Below are 24,827 nucleotides of genomic sequence, written 5' to 3' on the forward strand. Positions count from 1 at the left end.
TACTGAAGAAACAGTGATGCAAAAAAAATCAACATTTAATCAAAGCTGTCCTGTTTTGGCTTTGATCGATGTTCTATCTTTTTGCACTGTAAAAATAAACTGGCACTTCTATTTATTCATCTGATTAAATCCCACCAGTGTCTTAACCATGAATGACAATGTTGCTTTTCTCACATTTAAACTCCATATGTAAGCTAATCAGCACACCAAGTTGTTTTTTTTTAACTGCAACTCAATTCCCCTTATCTTTCCTTAAAGTCTCGGTTCACTGCTCAAACTACACAAACTACCACGCTTCGCCGTACATTATTCCCTTGGAGGGAAGTTAAAAGTTCATCCCTTTTAGCTCTAATGTTTTCCTAATGATCGCTTGTTGAGTCAGTAGTTAAATAGCAGGCAGAATCAAAGTCCTTGCCTTTTATTCACCCTTCGGAGCAAAGCCAGACACATGTTATCACATCAAAGTCTTGAAATCTGCCCTCTGACCCATCCGTACAGTAAGATTACAGCATCTGTGTGTCGGCCCAGGCACTTTTAATAATCCCTTAAACATAGTCTGCATGTGTGCCTTCGAGGGGACAAGTGAGACTATTTATGTTCGGGCTCCTAATGCTAACAGGAAAGTTCACATTACATTCAGTAACTGTATAGTCTTTTAAAGTATCCCTCTATGCACTGACTCGCTGTAGGGCTTTCACAATAAAATGGTTGAATGGCACAATTGTGAGAGTATATGTCCTTCTTTTAAATGTCTGGATTTAATGTATAAATGTATAGGAGTAAAAAAATAAAACATATTTGAATAATGTTAATTTTACATGTGATTAAAACATTTAAATGAACAGATTGATCACTAAATCTAAAAGAACAAAAGAGGAAAGTGATTATGAACGTATAGATAAGGAGTCAAAAACCTTTAATCATAGGAGTTAGTGAAATACAACAAATATTATTGTGACATTAACACATCTGGTATAAAGTGCATGGCTATCTGGGAGATGGCTCTAGGTCGTCCCTTCTATGTACATCATCATCATCATCATCTAACAGTTATTAATGCTGTTAATACCCTACTGCAGCTCTCATTGTTGTTTAACTACTGCTGTGGATTCAGATATTTAAAAAAATGAAGCATCCTATATTCAACATTGGGATTTATTGCTTATTTATTGCTATTTATGATACGGGTGCATTTAACCCGATTGGCTCAAACAGCAGACATGAATAACAGAGTCACATCATCACAGCAATGAAACAGTTTAGGAAATGCTCCAAATATTTGAGCATCCTAATTAATCACACAAAAAGAAAACACCATAATTGCTATTTTATGAGGATCTTGTTCAAATAATTTACCTTGGTTAGTAGTTAATTTCCTGCACCTAAATCCTTTACTGCCAAATAAAAAAATAAAACAGAACTAACTCTCTTTTAAGAAGAGAAACACATACTCTTACATGTTTTTGAGATTTAAAACCTGTAGTCAACGGACTTCATATTTATGATGGCTCTGATACACACAGGTCTCTTGTGTTTACTGTGGAGAAACCTCCTCGGTGACCTTCATCCCTCCCTCTTATACACTTTGACCCCAGGGTTCATGTTTTTCTCTAAATAACGACAGGCCAGAAGGACAACAATATCTCAAAAAATATATTTTTACTTGTTAAAAAAAACAACTACAATAAAATATGTACAAAGGGGAAAGGAAAAAAATATATTCATATATATTTTGGTGACACTGGTGGTGATGATGAGGATTATATGTGTTCACAGCGAAGAGCTGGGGTTCCTTCCATGGGTAAAAGCTGCAGCCTGGCAGCCGGGTAAGTGCTGTACAACATACTAGATAATCACATATCAGGTTTCATATCAAGGAGACGTCCAAACGAAGGCTCAGGAGGAGATGTTGTTTTCATTTGATTTTTTTGTTTTTCTTCATCCTTGATGGGCGAAAAAAATAAATACATTGAATTTTACAAGAAAAATACACTGCATCTGTCTTTAAAAATCTGCTGTTGTTGTTTTTAACCATGTAATTATAAAATGAAACATTTAATGCTACATCTAATAATTAACATGACTTATGTAAAGTTTTATCTGAAAATATCAGCTTTTGTTTGCAAGTGAAAAGTTATTTTTGACCTGATATTCTATTGCATGAAAATAAGCATAATTGAACCTATAGTGTGGGCATTTCCATTTCTGAGATTGTAAAAATACATTTTTGAAATTGTATTGATAAAAGAGATAACATGCTAGTAAAAATAACCTATGATGTGCGACTGTGTGCGTTATTGAAAACACATTAAGGTAAATCCTCTGCTAATTTACACCGTCTTCTTTCAACATGGCGGTTTTGTTATGCAGAGAGACCTTCACGCCTTAACGAAACAAAAGCTCCACATTCAGCCTTGGAACAGACAGTTTGATGGCATGGGAGGGAGAATCAGTCAGCGCCGCGTATTGGTCTGAAACCATCTGATTCAAGATTGTGTTTCATTAAAATAAATAGTATTCTCATGCTAACAAACTCTTCGACCTGGCAACGGCTGCCTCTTCAATGGAAGGAATTTCAATGGTTGATTTGGGCTGATATCATTAGTTTTATTTACATAACTTAGATAAATAAATTGTCCAAGACCCACATTTTGCCACTTTGATTAAATTGTCTTTTTTTAAAAATTAGAATTCAAAAATAGCTGTTGAAAACCACATATATAACCTTTTTTTTCCCCCCTGTGCGACATGCATTTCACAGCATGCCTGTCAAAAGAAAAGTTTCTTTCAAAATAAAAGACAAGTCCAACACGAGAGACATTAAGTATTTATTTATTTAATTTTGACCAGCTGTCTGCGGCCCACCCGGTACAGGGCCTCAACCCACTTTTGACGGTCAAGAATCGCTGATCTAAATGTTTGTTTTTGTGTTTCTAAATTTTTGGGGAATTCCTTAAGAAGCAATTTTGGATGATGTTGTAAGGAGATTTTTTTTTTGTCCAGCAGTTTTTAAGAAAGTAAATTACATTTAAAAATATCAAAATCACAACTTTGTCTTCAAGCAGACTTAAGACATGAAGAAAAATCTCCTTACGTCTTTATTTTACATGCAATAAATCTCGGTGCTTTTAAATGACTCTGCTTTAGGTCAGAGTTATCAGATAAGGCCTGCTTTGCATGTGTGTATCGCTTAACCTTTGTGAGATTGTGGTACTCACTTGTTGACGGCATTCTTCAAGTACTGCTGCAGCCACCGGATCTCAGGGTTCACACACACCTCTTTGTTTGTCTTCAGTTTGGCACTGATGAGAGAGGGAAAACATCTCCGTAAGTCCGCGGTTAGAGACCAGCGGAAGATTAAAGAGTTTCGTGATGTAAAATCATTGGCTCTGGGTTCCTTAACACATCAAACACTGTGGATTAGTACTGTGGTGTTACTTTAACATGTTTTTTTTTTTTTTTTTTAATTGTGGTACCTGCACGATCACTGTTTGTAAAGAATTGGTGTGTAATTTTCAGCATTTGATTTCATTTATTTATGTATTTTGATCATGTAAAGGACAACTTAAAAACTGCTTAAAAATAAATAAATAAATAACATCAAGAAATAACAACAAAACAGTGTCTTACATCTCCAAATTCTTACGCATCTGAGTTTACATACAAAGTATAAACGTATCTAATCCTACCCCCTTTATTTTTTCTAGATTCTTAATTTAAACATTCACAAAAGTCTCAATTTACTATCGGTCCATGACCAGTTGATTATTTGATACCTTTATGAATCAGTTTTATCCAAAGTGTTTTTAGGTTCTGTCGTAAACCTGTCCTGCATCAAGGGATAGGTCAAGCACTAGATAGTTTGGCTCTACACGGGAAACTTTGGCTCCTGTGGCGCACATGTTTCTGAGTTACTGAAATCCAGTGCCATATCCTGATTTTCTTAACATTTCATGTTTTTTTTTCTTTTTTTCTCATTGTAGCCATAAACTATGGTACGTTGGGAGCACAGTGTGAGAAGATATGCCACCATGCCAGGAATTGAGGGACGAACCCAAAACAACAATCTTACAATTCTTCTTATTTTTGTAGATTAAAAAAAAAAAAGCCACCCAAGGTTTACCTCCTTTTCAAGTTCATTCAAAAGAACTACTTCCTGTGGATGCATCAGCGAGCCACTTGTAAAATGCTTCACTTTCTGTGAATCTGCGAGTGACTGACAGGGGGGCGTGGGGGTACACACGCATGCTCAAATCTTTTCTCTGTCTTGTCACGTCTCAGAGATTGATGGTGAGAATTGCTCAGCAAGAAAGCAACACGTCCAAGTTTTGTAGTAGAAAGAAAACAAACAAGTATGCTGTATTTGTGTGGACTAAATTCAACGTAAATTTTAAAAAAATACTCACATCACTTGGAAGGGGCAGTTTGGTGTGTGGATGAACTTGAGCTCACGGATGTAGCCTTTGGGCAGGTGGTTGACTGTTGAACGACAGTAGCATCTCTCCACCAAACTAAGGGGCTTTGCTGAGAGTGGGAAGAGACACGAGCCAGTCAGACAAAACAATACGAATACAGAGAGCAGCAGAAGGGATGGGATGGAGTGATTCACTGTGGAAACTGAGAGCATTCATGCATTGAAACTTTGTTGCAGAGAATAAAGAAAACTCAACCAGTCAACCATCAAATGATTAAGTGGAAAACAATGGCACGACTAAATTACAAGCATAGAAAAAGCCTAGGGTAAGAAAAAAACAAACAAACTCCAAAGCTAACATTTACAATTTTTTAATCTTGAGGAGATTGTGCTGTTTATACTTTAAACACTCTTCAGAACACTTTAGCTGGAACTTCACCTAAACACCCTCAATGTACCCTGTTAGACTATTCCATCTTTGCATATTTATTTATCAATACAAACTTTGTCTAATTTGCCTTCACATTTATTTGGCAGATTTTCATCCTATCAACAATAAATATGGAAACCATCATCCCGGTACTTACCAAAAATAAAAACGAAACAGAATCTTAAAAAAAAAAAAAGAAAAAGAAATAAAAGAAAATAAAGAGATTCTTGAAGATCATTTGAGTTCATGGTTCTTGCAGCCAAACGGACGACAGTGAGAAGGTTGTGTTAACAGATGGCACGTATCAGATAAAGCTGATGCTCCATGTTAATCATTTTTACACCTAAACAAACTTCATTTCCATGTTAAAGAAGAGCGACACCTTTGAGACACTGATACCGCCATGCGGGCTGGACGCAGCTGTGTCCCGTAGGTGCCGAATAAGTGCATAACCAAAGCCAAACAAAGGGCAGAATAAATAAAAGGAGCTAATTATCGGACAGAGATCCGAGAAGGAGTCACAGCAGCAGCAGGAGTAGTCGTAGTAGTCGTAGTAGTAGTAGTAGTCATGTGCTGCACGTCTGCGCGCTTTTACGCACGGCTCAAGCGCTCCCAGCTTTGATATTATACAGCATTTTATATATTTCTAACCTTGCATAACCAGAATTACTCAAATTAAACGGACAATTCATTCTCCAAAACGCTCATTAAATTAACAATATAACGATATAAACTTGTATTATGCGTAATAAGTGCATTTACTTCTTTTTTTTCCCCCCTAGTCTGTTTTCTACTCCAAATATTATAGTGCTTCCAGAGAAAAAACATATACACTTTAAAAACGTGTGCAAACATGAAACTTTAAATTAGTTGGATAAAACAAAACAACAGCAAGGAAACATTTTTAATATGTTTGGGGTTTTTTTTCTTACCATGTGATGGATAAATCACCACAGTGAGAACAGCCAGTGCTGTCAAAAGTTTCACGTCCATTGCAGTTGAAAATGACCGAGTTTTGATCCTTCACAGATAGAGTCCAGAGGAGCAGTGATGGGCCGTCTGCTGGTGGAGTCCTAAATCCTCCACCCAGCTCAAGCTGCGCTTACAACTCACACACAACTTCCGCTCAAAAAACAAAACAATATATGACACAAGCATTTTAATCATGAATGCACAACCAGCATATTTTCATGTATCCAAGCAACACCAAAAGGGAGCATAAATATATATATATTTAAAGTGATTAAATGTGTTTTTCAAGTCTGTTTATATTAATAGTGATTTTATTTTCTAGGAGCCGCTCTCTGTTTCCTGCCTTGTAAAGTAAACGTAAAAAGATTTAGCTTTATTTTCCTGGATTGGGATTTGGCACTGATTTATATCTTTATTCAGATGACATATTTCTATCAAATCTTTAAAGAAAATGTGTTTGCTTGATTATTGTTGCTTCACATTTACATTTTCATTAAAGTGCAACATGTAATTCTCAGTTTGGTGACTGTGGTTGTGTCCAAATCTATTCAAGATAAGAAAGCCCATTTTTGCCAAAACATGTGTTTGGTTTCAGTCATGGTTTGTCTTCGCAGTGACTTTGCTTGCTTAAAAATTAATTAAAGGCTGCAGAAACTGTAGCAGAGTCTTGTGAATGCATGTCTTCTCGGTTTCTTTTACAGCTTCAGGGGCTTTGGATAAAGAATTGTAGATACAACACTGTGTTTGAGAATGACTTTATGAAAGCTCCCAAAACATTTGGCTTTGTTGAAAGTTTCCAACCTAGTGTGATTTGTGTTTACGTGCACATTTTTACTGTTGCGTTTGGGATTATTAGGGTGTTTAACTGGATGCAGATGGGGAGTCAGTTTCCAGACTTTGGACTTCCTAAGCAAACACTTCAGTAAACCTATTATTATCTGAAACAAAAAAAATGTGTTTGTCTGTGTGCTACTACTCTGTTGTCCCTAGCCATTAAAAATATCTTTATCTGTTGTGGTTGATCTCACAATACTACTTTCCATTGTGTGAACACCATCTGATATGGTGGTCACAAAATATTTTATTCTGGGGTGTTTGCAGTGTTTATTCCTACATTTTAGGAACTTGACTGATCTGACTTAGCATCACCATAACAGGTGTATCATCTCATTGGGATGACAAACTAATTATTGACAATCAGCTTCAACATTCATAGAAAATAAGCACAAGAAATAATTCCACTTGTGGTTGAAGGGGATCACAAGGTTTTCTCAACTTTTGACTCATATTTGTTTGCAAATTTTCCTTTGGTTGCCAGTTGCCAGGAAAAACTTCCAAACAATTAATTTTATTTCAATTTATTTTCCTCATCAGAATACAAAATAATTTAGCTTTTGCCACAATTGTTTGTTACACATTCATAAAACTGATTTTAAAAGGTAATACATAAATAATTCATATAAATTACAATATGTTGAAGTTTCATTTATTCAGACAACTTCTTTACACGAAATTTGATCTCCTGACATGTTTCAACTGTCAACTGTCAGTCTTCCTCATAGGCATCTAGTGATTGCTTTGATTTATGATGTTTGTTGTGCTTGCTCTGAATTAATGAAACCGTGACACATTATTTCAAGAAATAAGACAAAATGAATTTGCTGGAATTATATATAAATTACAATTCTGTATTTTTCCCCTCATTATTTAAGAGTAGTTTTCAAGCACAGAAATGGTTGAAGTAATTTGGGTTTTGAACTTCTTAATTAGGGATGTAGTGCATCGTCTGTCATGTATGTTGTGTAGATTTTTCCTGAAATCATCAGTGTGTATTCAATTAGTTACACATGCAGGAAGTCGATGAAATATGTAAAACATGTTTACCTCGGTATACGTATTTGTGTTTAATTTTGTTTCTCCCTGTGTTAAGTTGTCCTTGCAGTTTGCCTATTGGTAAGATCTCAAACATTTGCCCCAGATGAAGCCATGGAGACCAGACAGACAAGAAGCACTGAGGGTGAAACTGCTTGACAGCTGAAAGAACATATTGACTTCTCTCACACGCCACAATGGCTGGTATACTGTGTGTGTGTGTGTGTGTGTGTGTGTGTGTGTGTGTGTGCGTGTGTGTGTGTGTGTGTGTGTGTATGCGCGTGTGTGTGTGTGTGTGTGTGTGTGTGTGTGTGTGTGTGTGTGTGTGTGTGTGTGTGTGTGTGTGTGTGTGTGTGTGTGATATGAAGCTCTTGTTTGAGGCTCTTTTCGCTTTGAGTGAAGGCTTTCCTATGATTGGTTCAAGTTACTGAGGTGTCTTCTAATTAAGAAGTGGAACACTGAGTGTTGAAGTGCCATTGGGCAAGTTGCTCCTGGTGGAGAATATTCACATTAAATGAATCAAATAATTATTAAAGCCAATTAAGCATATATACACACACACACACACACACACACACACACACACATATATATATATATATAAGCTTGTGTTGAGTAAGATAAAGCAATTTATCTTAAGTTTTACAAACATCCAACAATACAATTTATAGACAAGGAGGCCATCCGTGACATGTCATAGGAGGAAAGAAGGAGGACATCCAAGTCTTTCGACATATCTTTGCTAGTGCAGGAGATTTATTGTCTTGTGCTGGAGTGAAAGCGCTGTAGTCCTGGGGTTGCGTAAGGAGGTTTGGCAGCAGATCCCACCAAGAATTTCACTATTTTTATTTAAAGACTGAGCCAGTTTATCCGACCCCACAACAAGGTTCACGGTTTTCAGCGTCATATGAGTTTTCCTGATTCACAGTGACTCTCTGAAACAAATTGAAATGTAATTTTTGAATGCAGGGATTTGGCTGTATCCTGCTCACCCACCCTTGCTATGTTTCCCTCCCACCTGTCAACCCTTCACTTTATGAGGGCTGCAGATTAGTCGCCCCGTGGCCCATCTGGCTGTCTGTCAGTTTTGATAGGCCTCACTCTGGGAGTCCAACTCCTGCATGACTCACGTCTCAGTGTACTCAATAGAAACAGTATCTGCTGCTTTACTGCCATGAAGTATACATTATATGTCTAACTCTTTGAAACAATAAATGCATAATGGGCAACAAGATGTTAGATATGTTTCTTTCCCCTTTACACATCATTGAAAATTCTAATTCATTTTTGTGTACAAAAAATGACGAGATAAATGTATGAGCAACCGAGGATTAAAATGAATTTGACCCATCATTTGGGTAAAGAATATAACAAATGTATATAGTTGAATTTACCCAGATTTGCTGTTAATTTGACCCTGCATTGAGGTAAAATACTTAACTCATCTGATGGGGTGTAATAGACCGACCCATCTTGCTGGTTCAAATGAACTAGTGTTAGGCTTGTGCTATATTAACCGAGCAGATGGGTTATTTAAAATAATATTAAAGCACAAATTGGGTTATTTTCAACCCACCTGTTTTTAAATTGTAAATTTAGAAAAAAATGTGACCTTAATATTAAAGGTTTTCCAGAGTTTTAGCCTCTGAAAAGTCACTTTCTGAGCAACTCTACACAAACGGGCTGATTTGCGGCCTACTTATGCATATTCATGAGTGGGCGTGTCTATAGACGGGACACTGACTTCCTCCTCCCCGCACGGTGACGTAGGGCCAGAGCATGTAGCCGAGCTCATGCGGCTTTATAAACACGAGACAGAGCGTGGGGGCGGGGCGTTCGCCGGTACATACATTGACTGTGGAAAATACATACATAGCACTGCGTGAAGGACGCTGAAATGCTCACCTTCGTGGGCGTGTCTGTTTACATGTCAATCACGGCAGAGAGCTTCCTGGAGACGCGGCTTCTCCAGCTCAGTGTAGCATCAAATTCGTCATCAAAGTGGGAACGCGTCATCAAATTGGAGCGAGGTGTTTGGGCTCACCCTGCAGTAAAAAAAGGAGCAAATCACCCTCTAACTAACGATTGAGAGAATCAATGAAAAAAACACTTTGGGCATGTGTATGAAGCCCTAATAGCACTTTATGATGTTTAAAGCACAGAAAAGTTGACTTAGCGTAACATGGGCCCTTTAAGATTCAGTTTAGGTTTGTATATGTTAGCTTGCAATTCATGATAAAATTGATTTATTTTGCTTTTATTTTGTTGAGTTCATGCTCTGGGTTTTATTCTCTCCTCAACGCATCTGTATCAGCTCAGCCCACAGTAACCACATGTTTCACAGTTAACACTCTCAATCATTACAGAACCTCTACAAAGCTATTTAAAATGAGTTTTCCTCTCTGAATGCTTTAAAACACTCACCTCCAATCATGAAAAGGATCTCCAAGCGACTGATAAAGACCTGGAAAACAAGAACATGTCACCAAATGAATTGTTGAACATTCCTTAACTACTATTCACCTCTAAAAGAGACCATGTGGCCCAGGGGAACTGAAGTATGGATGGATGAACGTATTATGCTGAAGTTGCCAGTCTACACAGATCAGACATTGGTCTGAGAACGTACAGACAACTGGTCCCAGTAGGACATCTCCCACTACTCCATTGAGGCTCTGTGAGGCTGAGGGCCTGCTGGCTTGGCCCTTTGTCTGGTTTCCTCTACATCCTCCACAGAGTCACGAGCCTTGTTCCTTCATGCCAAAATATGGACCACCTCAATGGCCTGTCGACAAAGTCTTTATCCATTGATGGAGAATCCAAGAAGAAACAATGCTGCAGACAAAGGCGGCATAATCATGTGTAAGTTTTATGGTTCTCAAATTCAGCGACAAAATAGACATTTTGTGCCTCTATTGATCTTATCTAAACAAATCAGTTAATCCGACAGCACGACTGAGTTTCTTTTTTTTCATTTTGCATATTATTAGCATTTATTCACTTCCCCAATTATCCTTTGGTGTTTACTAATTAATACGCATTGTTGAACATGTGGGAACATTATTTCCACATTGTTTTCTTGGCCATCAAAGAGATGAACAAACCACAATTAATTATTAAAACTTAAACTGAATTTATTTTAATGATATCTTGGAATTATATTATTAATAAGCTAAAGTAATGATGTTTTAAAAACTGTTTCCCACAAGTTTAAGCTTTAGGGGCAGATGTGTTTTCCTTGCAACCCCGAGTTTTATCAGGAAAGACATGAGGCATAAAACCAGTTAAGTCTAAGGCACAAGTTGAATTGAATATGGCAACACTTAAAATAATCAATAAGCTGGACAAAAGCTTTGTTCATGTAACCCCAGGATAAATAATATCTGTTTTCTTATTTGATCTTGTTTTTATGTTTGTTGGTGGGCCCACATTTAAATGACTTGTGTTTAAGGACTCATTTGAGAGGGTGCTAGATCAGCTATTACCTTTTCATCTTACAAGTTATTTTAACTATTATTTGCAGAGATATGTAGCACTTACTTTTAAATGTATTCTGTGATATTTTATAGTTATCGTTACCTGAATTAAAATGGTGATTGTTTATCCATTTAATGTTGTAACTTAAAGTTACCAAACTAAGAGGGGAGTTTGTTTCATTTATAATAATATATATATATATATATACATATATATATATATATATATATATATACTTACAGTATATATTGTAGAAAAGACCAACATATAAAAATAGCATTTGATTTTTGATGATGATCAATAAACTCCTAATGCTCATAAATCTCTTGGTGAGTTTAATGAGTACGATTTAACCCAGGTCTCTCTATCTAAACCGGATACAGAGACAGCGCTACATTCAGTTTTCTTTTGATATTTATGATAATTAGCACAACTTATGGACATTACCTGCATTACATTGTATATAAGAAACATCCATCCATCAAAGTACCTGTTTTCAGGGTCGCGGGGGTCTGCTGGTTCCTATCTCCAGCTCTCATGGGCATGAGGCGGGGGTTCATTGGAACAATATTTGTAAAATGCACATCTTTGGACCAGGTAAGTAGCAACCCACCTTATGATCACTCATATAGGACAGTAGTTTGCCACGGCTCAGTGGTTGAAAAATCCTTGATTTATGCACATTTGTTGAGAAAACCTGATTTAAGTAAGTGTCAGATGTACTGGGTTTTGCGGTGTCAGATGTGAATTTATGCCGTGATTCCCAGACGGTGTGGACTGTGGAGCAGGTTGTCAGCTGGTTGATGGTGGATCCATTGAACTAGACACCTGGTGCAGTCCGGACACGGGAACAGAACAGATATTCCTCAGCTGCCTCTGTGATGTTACCAAGGGGGAGCCGAGAACCAGCTGAGGAACAGGCTGAACGTTTCTTTAATGATTTTAAGGAATTTGCCTGCAGTACATCATGGTTATTTTTTTGTCAAAAACTATCCGGGAGAGTTTTTGAGTGGGCCATATAACTTCTGCGTTTGACTCTAAACAATGAGATAAGAAATGAAACCAAAAGCTGGAATGGGTTGCAGAAAATGTCCTTGATTTAATGAACAGGCTTGCTTTGGTTTTCTTGTGTTCCTGCAGTTTCTCAATTTGGCAAAAGCTTGAATCAGTAAACCATGAATGTGTATACACAGACACATTCATCATTACAGTTTTGCAACTGCAAATAAACATACATTGAACAGCTGGGTGATAAATTTATACTAAGACACTTTTTTTCACCAGCAAAACGTCCTGCAGTTTATTATTCCACTGACACAGAAAACCACAACACAAACAGTATGGCCGAGTCCTTGCTCCACGGTCACATGTCTGATCCTTGTCAAAGTTCCTCAAATTTGTATCATCTGTGGAGAACATTTTCTGTATTAATCAATTGTGAGGCAAAAACTGCTTAAAGACATCAATGCAACAACATGCAATCTGTTTGATTTTGTAACAAAAGTGTGATTATCCACACATTGATTTTCTATGTCGTCGTGCTGGTGTGTTGCAGTGTGTAAATATTCAGCGCTAAATGAAAGTGAGAAAAACTACAAAATTTAACAACATCCTTTGTGTTCTCCAGTTGCCGGTAATGTAGGTTAAAATAAGGTAAATTCTTGCAAATATTTATATTTTATTCATTGTTGGAACAGGCATAAAGCAAAAACAAGTTCTCTCTTTGCTAAATGATGGATAAATAAACATGTGAATGATTAGAAAGAGTAACATAACAGTAAATTATGGGTATTTGTTACATATCTTCTTCCACTTGGTCGTCATTTCAAATGCAAATTGGTTCCCAATGATTTAACTGGTCAAAACAAGTTCAAATAAAACAATGTTTAAACTCAAGCATTTATCTGCTTGCCACATATATATATTTTAGTGTTTCACAACAGTTTGGTTTATTGTTACAGTGTGGATTAATGTTATTGTAGCCCTGTATTACAGCAATATAAATAAATAATATGGTACAAAATGCCAAATAAAGAAGGATCAAAGAGTTGGATCATTTTTTTAGGCTAGGTTTGGTAAAATGAGTGCAGAAAAAACCAGGTCTCCTCTTATTTTGCCATTAAATGTCTGAATTTTTGACATTATTTATTATATGAAAGGGACTACAAAAAATAAACAAGATAAAATAATTCTGGTACTTTAATCTGAGGCTCAGACCTTTAGACATGCATTTATATTTTAGCCGACATAATGGATGAGCATTAAAATGCTAATTCAATTGAATTCAAAACTTGCTAAAGCAAGTGTAAAATAGAACGATATACACAGAAAAATAACAAATATTTAAGAAATAGCAACAGTTGTATTGTGCAAAACAATAAAATAAAATAAAAATAGTGTTTCACTATATAGTATATGTAAAACAAAATTTACAATTAACTTATAAGTGTTATAAAAGAAGAAAAGGTTATGTACAGAGTTATGTACACACGTGTGTCTGGTTATACAAGTACATACATATACATGCATGTACACAAACACATACATATGTGTGTATATATATATATATATATGTATATACACATGCATGGCAGACTATTTATATATATATATATATACATACATGTAGTGAAACTATAGGGTTTATGGGGGCTGTAAAAGATAATCAGATACAAATATTATCTGTTGAAAAATGCAATGATTCACTCAAGTTTTCCAGTTTTACAAGAAGCACACATGGAGCCATTAAGCCGCCAAAGCTTCTAGTGCATGAGTTTGCAGAGTTTGCCTCGACACTTCTCTCCAGGGACAACCCCCGATGTCCTTCTATTCTCAGTCGTCTGCTGAGCTCCAACACCACAGCTGCTCACTCTTTACTGCTTTTCCATGCCCAGGTCACAACATCAAACACCTAAAGAGCATCCAAAGTGAAAGTTAAAGGCTACAGCTGTCATTCACAGTGATGGACCAGCTCAACATGACCGTCACTTTTACATGCTCTCTTTGTAACTCGTATTGTTCGGCACCGGCAGCCACGGCCCCTGAGTGTGCTCGGACACAGGTATGTGACTGCAATCAAAAGGCTATAAATCAGAGAGAGGAAATGTCACCAGAGGAGAAGCAAAGAGAGAGTATCTTGTCCCCCTTTCACATGGACAAATACGAGATATTGTTACACGCTATTCATCCTGCACGGCTCACTTTGAAGTCATTTCCCAGCAGGGAAATGGAGGATGAATTTTTCATGATGGCATCAATGGACATGAGGGGGATTGTATGTACTAGCAAGTGCCAGGACACACAATCACAGGCGTCTGCACTGACATTGAAGCGGACTCCAATGCATGTGTTGGTTGACCTTCCCCTGAACACTTTTATGACTTCAAAATATACTATTAGTAACAAGAACAGGCTAAATAAAAGATTAATTCTAGGTATTTCAAGCAGTGTTGGGAGTAATTTACTTATTTTTATAATATATTACAATAATATATTCCTTTTTGAAGTAACTCAGTACTGTAACTCATTACAAAAGTGGTAATATATTACTAGTTACAATTAAAGTAACTCAAGTTACATGCACATCATATTTAAGTGCACATTTGCTTTGTTTTCTCACTGTTTGCAATTATTTGATGAAAAAAGAGGATCATTATAGTTAAATATAACGTATGGGGAACAAAAAAAGAGCTTTCTGCTCCTGAAACAGCTGAAGTATTTGAAACAAAACGTAGACCGATGTTATTCGAACACTATCAGTGTGATGTAATTAGTGTTCTGGACCAAAAGTAACTCAAAGTAGTGTAACTCAGTTACATTTAAAAAAACAGTAATATTGTAACACAAACATATTACATTTTTATCCCAGTAACTAGTAATATAAATATATTACAAGTCTAGCGTAACTTACCCAACACTGATTATAATGTAATTATACATTATTTTTAAAGCATATGTACGAATTGGTAAACAGGCTGTTTGCAAACCAATAATATGCCACGTATAGCTTATATTTAATTTATATTATTCTCTGCTGATTTGAAGTAAAAATCAGGCAACTATGTGATAAATTAGAAAAGAAAATATTGATGTGCCTTGTAATTGTTTTAAGACTATTTTTTGTCTACATGTTGTTGACAGAGGCGTGGGTTTATTGTAACTGTGTGTTCAATGTTGACACAGTGGAAGTTTGGCCTGGAGGTATTTGCCTCAGCTCCTCCTGTAGGTTCAGTGCAACATACGTACATCATTAATGCTCTCTCAGGAGCAGAGGGACTGAGGATTAGGTGATGTGAAGAAAAATAGTGACCAAATGGGGAGAAAACAGGAAGCAAGTAGAGAGAGGGGACACGAGCAAAGCTACAAATGATATAATGCAAAGACAAAGTAACTAGAGGCGAAGGAGAAAAATGAGCGCCCTGCTACAGGTCTGTTTCTATAGGGCTGGCTTTGATTATTGACTGTAACCGAGCTCTGTTCCTCATTAACTTCCCACAGTATGGAGGTGAGGCAGAGAGAAAGCGGACTCTTTCTGGGGGGTTTGACAATACAGAGTGAGACTAAATCCATCCTCTGCAGGCTCCTGTCAAATGCTAAGGTTACCATAATTCAAACACAGCTTCTGATCTGATCTGTGGGACTTCCACTCTGGTATTCATGCCCTTTCAAGTGTAGAAATGTGTTGGAATTAAGTGATCTCCACTTGGGGTGAACGGCATGTTGGTGTCTTCATCAATGGAGCAAACCCACAAGAACAAAACCAAAAATCTTCTACAGCTTCTACTGGGCTCTCAAGTCTGATCTCTTATTTGCCAAAAACAAAAGATAATTCAGGGTTAAGTGAACATATTTTACCTAAATGTGTACATTCTGTACGCTTTATAGATCATTTAGTGAAGCTTTTTTTTTTTTTTGGCTGAAGAGACATAAAAAGAGACACGCCACATGAAAAGCTCTCCGTTTCCCAAACTAACCTCATTTTTACACCCATTAGCTTTAAACCTTTGTGAGTTTAACTGCAGGCAACCACAAGGATTAGCCATGTGGAAAAGTACCAACGCTAACCTGTGTTGGGCAAACTCTGACCAAGCAGCGCTGTATTATTCATTCCAGCTGGTTTTTAGATGTGATGAAAGATCAGCAACAAAAAGAAGAATCATAACTAACTTGATAACTCGACAACTGTCAGAGGAGCAATTACTATTGTTATAGCAATTCTTTTTTTAAGTTTTTTTTTTTTAAGTTATCTTCCCTGTTTCCATGGTTTTTATTTGGTTTTATAAATTTTTCTGTGTGCTTTACTTCAACTATACACAGTATATGACAACTTATACACCTGACCTTTTTTGTAAGGACCACAGCAAGTTTCCTTTATCTTAATGTCTGAGGTATCGTAGATAATTCCAGAACCACAATTTTTCCCAGTAACTCCTAATCTTAGGCTATGAGATTCATGTCTGAAAAGAATGTTTCAAATCCAACCAAGCAGTAACTGTATAAGCAGTAAAAAAAAAAAAGTTGACTCAAAGATTTCAAATTCATTATTAAACTGCAAGTAATTGCATATTACTGTATAGCAACATTTTTTATGATACAATACAATATATAAAAATACGTATACAATATATTAATATGTCTTACAAGAAATATTAATATGAATTGTAATACATTGAACATTGTATTTAGTATAAAGTGTTAGTAATTGCAATATTATATTTTCATAGAATAAAACATAAAAGAATATGTAATATAAAAATAAACTTTTTTTTGAATCTCACGAACTGAGATAACATGGTAATGTCTGCAATAAGGAAAATAAATAAATGAATGAATGAATAAATAAATAAATAAATAAATAAATAAATAAATAAATAAATAAATAAATAAATAAATAAATAAATAACTGATGAATTAGTCCTCCTCAAGAGGAAACCCGTGTCTTGATAGGATTTTGAGTTGCAATGGAGGCACCGCTGTTTCTTTTTCTTTCTTCTTGTTTTTTTTTTTGTCAACAAGAATATTTATGGGTGGTCTTTGAAGTAACAACCTCAACCACTGCAACTGCTCTTTTCAACATTCACCACATGTGGCATGAACGCTCGGACAAACCTGACCACGTTTTAAAGGTTGTAACTGCATCAGGGACTCAGTGTTCTGCTTGAAGAGGCAGGTGTTCCTTAAAACTGTGTGACGAGGTGCGACAACCTATTAAAAGTTCACTGGTCTTTTATGGCAATAGAAGATGAATTTAAACAAGTTTCTCCTTAATAAAGTCAAACATATTCTTTGTTACAGATATGCAATATATCAATTATTGTAAAAAAAATACATCAATAATTGTGGCGAAAAGATCGCACTACATGTAGTGTTGACCTAAAAACAAAATGCAGACATTATAAAAGAAGACTTTTTTCTTGTTGTTGTTGTTGTTGTTGTTGGTATCTTTTACCACTCAAGAGAATAACCGAATGAATGGCCGGTCATTGATAATATATATATTATAACATATCATTGGCCACATTTAGACGAGAGCTTTAATTACCCTTTAATTCAGAATAAAAGTTAAATCCTCTAAACTGACCTTGTAAACACTTAATTCCGAATGAAAATGGTAATTCTAAATTGAACTTAAATCCAAAATAGGTTCCTGATTTATTCCGATTTTAATTCTGAATGAAATAATTCCTTGATCTAGTAAATGCTTTCCCCCCCCCGAATGACGTTCCCCCTGTCCAATCAGAACCCTCCCTAACCCCCAGACCTAAAGCAGTATTGAATAAAGCCTTAAACATCAACTTGGAATGAAGCAGAACACTTAATACAGAATAATTTAATTCAGAATAATTAATTCAGAATTAAAAAAAAACATCATGTAACCGTGGCCAGTGGCTGAGAATTGTTCACAAATTTAACTCTTGTCTACAGGCTTCTCTTCTCCTCATCAATCTTCGCTAAATTGTCCGTCAGCCTCGATGACTTTACGCTCCTGTTACAGCCTGTTGAGCACTGGGAGTGGAGGGATTGTTGTTTTCCCTGCTGTAACGGTCACATATATCCACAAAGGTTGGCACATCACTGCATCGGCTCTGTTCTTTGTAAGAACAACATGTGCTTTAGCGAACTCATCATGAATGTTTTTACTGGCTCTAATTAACCAATTTACCATTTTGGAAGCATATTTTCTGATTTTTGAGGCAACTTTTTTTGTGGCTTTGCAGAGCCTTTAGAGGTAACGATGTACAGGTCTTAGGCAGTGGTAGTATTTGAAGGTTTTGTGTAGAGAAACAAAAAGCACTGCTGCATTCCTTCAGATTTCATGCATCTGTTTGTGACTGTCACAGATATTCAATCTGTTTGTTTCTGAGAAAATATTTTTTTTAAAGAAAGGACCGTTCACCCTGATGCTGATAAACTATCTGTACACACTCCAAATCACATTGTGGTTGTTTTTAGTTGATAGATTTTCTTGTATTTTCAGTGTGAAAGTGGGCTAAAGGTTCCCAGTAGCTTTGCCTTTGGTCTCAAACATGATGCTGTTAAACTCAGACTTTCCAGACAAAAGCAGCTTTGTGTCTGTGCATTGAATAAGTTTCCCTGGTGAATGTAAAATAAGGGTTTCTCTTTTCCTCATCTTCAAATGTGTCTTTCACGTCCTTGCTACACAATGGTGCGGTTAACAGAATCAAGTCCTTTTAAAAGATCTATGGCCTAGTGGTCAAGAGGCTGTGATAATCCACTGTTCAGATCAAAGATGCCAATTGAAATCAGTGCTGGCTTGGCCTAAAAGTGTATGCCATTCAAGCTATTCAGTAACTGGATTTCACTTGAATACCATTAAAAAGAAGAATAAAAGTGTAAGGACCAATAAGCCTAACAAGCGGCTCTTTCCCGCCACCTAAAAGCTGTTCTCTTTGGATTTTTTTTTCTTTTGGTTTCAAGACCCAATTATATTTAAAGAAGCATAAGCCATTAATGATTTCATTATGTGCCAGTGGCAGTATGCCGCAGAAATACCTACTTAATCAGCTCACACTGAGTCATGTTCAGAACATGACTAAATGGACAAACCTCAAGATGTTTTTTTTTTCTTTATTTTGCATTGTCTTAATTGCATCCGCCAATGACGATGTTGGGTTTACAACTGAAACCCTGCGGTGAACTCACAGTAAAATATCCCAGACCTCCCAATTACCTCCACATTAACGTGCATTTGATTCGTTGTACTTCAAAAGATGTGGTTATGCAAGAATTTAGATTTGTACACGCAATATTAACGCTGGGTATGTTTGAGAAGATGCGCTCTTATCAAACCCATTTGATCTGAACTCCTTCCTCCAGGATATAAACACACTGATCCCTACAGGCTTATATCTCTTTCTGTGCTTACTTTGAATTGCTGTTATCAGGGGAGGTTGATTATCAGGTTTGTGTCAAGCTGTCATTGTGATAAGCTTTTTTTTTTTCCCTTGAATTGACCAGACCCTAAATTATCTGGTCACTATTTATTAGGATGACCTGGCCTTAGTTTAACTTTAGACCATCAGGGGGGCCTAATAAACCCTGATAAACCACAGGAAGAGAATGTGGCTCTTACAAATGTTAACACTTGGAGTAGGTACAGATGCTAGTCAAACATGAAAGAAGTGGATTGTGCATTGTTTTGTATTGCTGAGTCACTGATTCTCTACAAAACTATAAATGAAAGACTATAGATTTAAGGAAAGAATAGAATAGATTTTGAGGTACGGTATAACATCTGTTGAGCATGATGGTGATACACAAAAGGTCTTGACCAATTAGGGTTCAGACTGGGGTTTAAAAGCCTGGACATTCCTGTATATTGCCACAAAAGGATTTGCATAATAAGATATAATTGTACTGAATGATGGCCAACTGTTTTATTTAAAACAAACCAATTCAGAACATCTGCATTCAGTAAAGAGATATACAGCTCACCTCTCTTGAAAAACTTAAATTCATAGGTTTGTAGGTTTGTCAAAAAATGTGATCATATCATGCATTCCTCAGGACATGCATGGCATGGCAGGATTTTACTCAACGCTACAAAAATATGACATTACCATATTTTTGTTTTTTTTTTATCAGAATAACTGAATCCTCTTTTTGTAGTGGTTTCTGGAAGAGATTACAGATTCCTTTATACCGGTTCCATGGCTGTGGTTGAGGGAACACATGCAGCCTTTTTCCTTTAGATATTGGGTGTCCCCTTGACGTCTTTTATTTCTACGGCTTGAACTCTATCTGTATTGACTTGTCTGTCACTGTCTGCAACAGGGCTTGAGTATGAAGTGAAAGTTATACCCCCAGTGGGTGAATCAGTCCTATTTGTGCAGCTGGCCCTGGGTGCGTGGAACGGCTTAGAGACAGATTTGGACAACTCAACAATGTTAATTGGAAACCTGTTAACATTCTGTCTCACTTCGGGTTAAGGAAGATATTTTCAACCCTTAACAAGCTCAGAGAGAATCATTTGTTTTCATGTTGAAGTGGCTTAACTCACATTCTCCCATGAAATTACAATCACCATGGTGGACCTATGGAACAGTTTGGAGAACACTCTCTAAAACAATGGGAAACTGTTTTGTCTTTGCAGTTTCAAACACATTAGGTTGAGGAATAATAATATTAGCAGAGGTAGCATCAGCATGTATTGGTGTTAGTCTACAATGTTGGATTATTATTTCATTTATTGGAATCTGTGTGGGGACTGATATGTTGATCATCATAGGATGACGTTGAGTTATTTCCTCCACTTATCTTAAATGACCTGAAGAAGCATCTCCCAACAAGGGGTATGTGCATGTACTCCTTGAGGTTTGTAAGCAAATTTCTGTGGGTACATTGAAACATTTATCAATCAATTTTTAAAAAATACGATAAGTTTCTTAGTCTTTTAACAATAAATTGTCAAACCTATTATTGTGGACAGCAGGATTTATCCACCAGGCCAACAATATTTAAGATTTCATTTTTGTATTTTCTGCAAAGGCATACACAAGAAGAAGCCCTGGAAACATGGACAAGGGAATAATTGAACAAATGAATAATGCAAGAACTGACAAAAAATTAAACAGCAGAATATTAACATCAAAATAAACCAAACAGAGCCAACATCCAATGATTCTGCCCTTGTGTTTTTAATTTTTGTAAAGGGATGCTCCACTGTTTTTACAAAATCTTTGAAATGTATACATATTAGAAGATCTATGCCAAACAAAATACATTATTTTGCACCATATTTGTTTTGTTAGTGTTGTGGATTTCCCTTTATCTATTACCTTTCAAAAATGGGACCACTTTATTGTTTTAAAACCTGTAATCCGCCATCTTGAAATCACGTGATTGATGACGTCACCTTCATTTGTCTGAAAACATCCAATTGTTTTCCATTGGAGTGAAGCATTGAGCCTGCTTTTTAGATCACTTAGCATTTTTTTCAGTCTACTTTTGATTGCTCTAAATTATCAGGAAAAGTTAAAAGTTGATCAATTTAAATCCTAATTCAAATTTAAATTATTTAATCAAACTTATCCATGGTTGTCCCATTTCTAAAGCGCTTATTATAGTTTGTACAGTGTTTTTTTTATTATTATGTATGTATTTATTTATTTATTTTTATTGCTGTGAACTGAATTGAGGCAGAGTTCCGACATCGTGTTTGGATCACTTACTCAGCGTATTTGTGCGGTCGTTGGAGGCCTGTTGTGTTAGAGGTCAGCGCTTTAAGGATATATCATAGAGGTGCGTCTACTGAACAAAGGAAGCATGAAATTTGGACAAGGTGTAGCGTCAGGTATCACTGCTATGCCGATCGACAGGCTTCCAGTCCGAAAATTAAACATAGATTTTCTTAGGGTCATGATAAAATTACAAAATTAAGTTTTGTTGAACAAAAACAGTAGATTTTTTCATTGAATATCCATGAATACAGTTTGATTTGTTTCCCAATTCTAAACGTGAAGATAGATATGAGGGAAATGTCTCAAAAACTACTGGTACTTTGTTAGTATAAATGACTTTAAATTCTAAATTTTTTTTGCCATTGTAAACTAAATATCAAGATTATGTTAATATTACCAAAGGGAGTAAGTATAATAATATAAGCCCCACTCTTTATTTTGTACTGATATACTGTGTTAATTAGTAAGTACAAATATAATGCTGTTTAATCACACTCTTTAGTCCTGGGGGAGCTTATATTAATGACCAATATAAAGTCTTTATCTTTAAATGTATTGTAATAAAATAGGTTTTATTTCCCTGCTCTGTTTTAATGGTCCAACCTGTTTTAACGTTCCTGTAATACAGTAGCTGTTTACAAAAGGTATCAGACAATGGCTTATGTTTTTTATTGAAAAAGTGATAAAGTATTATAATTAAATTATTAACATCTTAAAGAGTTAACAGATTTTATTTACATAGTTCAGTGGATTCTCCAGGATGTCAGCTATAAATGTAGCCGCGACGTTTTCTCTTTTTGAACCTTTAAGGCTAATCTTCAGGCTATAAGACTCCGTCATCAGGTGTTTATGTGAGAACTCCCTCCCTCTTGTATGTTAGTGAGGTGGATTAAACCTCTAATATAACAATGTTATACAGTAGAAATCCTTCTTTCCCTAATGAATACCAAAGCAACTTCAATCAGTTGAATTCTCTTATGTTCATATGATTGGACAAACATTTAAACCTTTACTTTGTGTCAAACTGAAGCTACTTTAGGGAAATGTCTTCCACCTCTAGTGATTAGCACTTTTCACATCAGGATGGAATGAAACACGTACAGTCATCACTACTGATGTTATTGTTGTAACAGACTCATGTTCATTCATATTTTTATAACAATTTGTTTCTGTGACTTGGTCAGTATAAACAGACATTTCATACATGACTTATTAGTGTGCTGAGTTTGTCCATTTAGATTAATGGCTTTGGTTGAAATGGGGGCTCAGGGGATATGACATCCTGCACTAACAATCTGCAATGAGCACAGAAACAAGACCTTTGCTTTTCACACTGTTTAAGAAGAAACTCCTACTGACCTCGTTGTTGACCTTTGACCAATCACCTCAGTCGATTCTTTGCTCCTTTATTTTTTTTCTGTCTTTGATTGGTTACACCACCTTTCCACACACGCTTCAGCTTTTAAATCTGAATATTAAAAGGCTGACACATCTGGGCAGGAGTCATTTCCTCAAAGCCACTTTGCTGTTGAAGGATTGACCCGTAGTGTCGAGGTCACTCAGAGATCACTGCGTGTTCTTGCAATTCCACACATGTCTTCTTCAGAGCAGTAAAGCTGAAGGGTGAAAGTGCATCAATGGCCCAGCTGATGAAGAACTTCTGTGTGGTCAAACATGTTCACAGGTTCACAGAGGAGCCTCTGGTTACGCAGTAATGACAGCAGACCAAAAATACTGATATAATGTTTTTTTGTTTTTATTTAGATCCTCATTAGCTATACTGCAAAAGTAGTGGCTATTCTTCCTGGGGTCTACATCTCAGACTATATTCTGAATACAACAAAGTGATTAGATAAAACACAATAACCAAAGCATATATAATACATAACATCAGTAACCAAAATACACACAACATAGAATCTGTTGTGTGTATTTTGGTTACTGATCTGTTTGGTTACTGATCTGTTGTGTGTTGGTTTTTTTTATTTTAATGAAAGAGACGCAATGTTTGCAATGTTACTTTTAACCATGTATTACTAAGCCCAAAGCTTTTCTCCTGTACTATAAAATGGTTTAATTCCTGTTGGGTTACTTGAACCGAAAAGGATTTGTGTACTTTTATAAAATACTTATAGGTCTTTAAATTGGAGGTGTTTAGCAGTTACAGGTGAATCTGTCATTTTTAGTCCAATAAAGTCAAAAACGTTTCCTATAAAGAAACACATTGACTTCCTAATAATGATCCAACATGCTTGTATATGTCAGAGTAAATTATTTATGCATTTATATCATCACGTCCTCCTGTTTTCATAACAATGAAGAGAATTACTTTCCCAGAAGAGTAATTCAAGACTGTTTTTCTCTGCATCAGATAGCTGGCTAACAATCAAGCACGATTTGTCAGAGTCAAGGTGTCACAATTAACTTCATGCAGATTTTAAAATGACTCAAGAGATAAACAGAAATCTGACATCCCTTTGGAAACTGATGCACAACTCCCTCTCCTCCACAGAAATTCACTCCAGGGTCCCCATATCTATCATCTATCTTCACTTACATGTGTCTGCAGCTTTTGCAAAAAGCCGAAACAAACTTCCCTGAGGGTTGTCCTTGATTCTGATCTCCTTTGCATAGCAGCATTAGGTAGCCCAGCTGCGGTTACCACAACTTAGCAGCATGGAAACATTTAACCAGGCTGAAGAACGGCCCTCACCCTGACCACCACACACATGCACACTCATAAAACACAGCCATATGAGAAGGATTGAGGGGATGACGGCTTTTTTTGTTAGTCACTGTGAGGGCAGTAGGCCCGACTAATAACACAGTGTTTATAATGTGGCATGTAATAATGAGACATGTCCCACTCTCGTAAACTGGTGCAGCTCCAACTTAATCATGCAATTTATTGAGTGTTTCACTCAGTACTGTAAAGATCATCCATGATGTTAAAAAGTAGAGA

The 24,827-nt window shown here is 36.2% G+C and overlaps 1 protein-coding gene across 1 annotated transcript; it reads right to left on the reverse strand.

The window, feature by feature from the left end:
* Positions 1–884: 884 nt before the first annotated feature.
* On the reverse strand, positions 885–5,934 carry cxcl12a (chemokine (C-X-C motif) ligand 12a (stromal cell-derived factor 1)). Its single transcript, XM_028468876.1, has 4 exons — positions 5,777–5,934; positions 4,407–4,524; positions 3,219–3,302; positions 885–1,943 (listed from the first exon to the last, which is right to left on the reverse strand). Exons 1-4 carry the CDS (start codon positions 5,835–5,837, stop codon positions 1,916–1,918), a joined length of 291 nt encoding a protein of 96 aa, XP_028324677.1. The 5' UTR covers positions 5,838–5,934; the 3' UTR covers positions 885–1,915.
* Between the last annotated feature and the right edge of the window lie 18,893 nt (positions 5,935–24,827).

The sequence above is a fragment of the Gouania willdenowi genome, chromosome 15 (genome assembly GCF_900634775.1).
Source record: "Gouania willdenowi chromosome 15, fGouWil2.1, whole genome shotgun sequence".
Classification (NCBI taxonomy): domain Eukaryota; kingdom Metazoa; phylum Chordata; class Actinopteri; order Blenniiformes; family Gobiesocidae; genus Gouania; species Gouania willdenowi.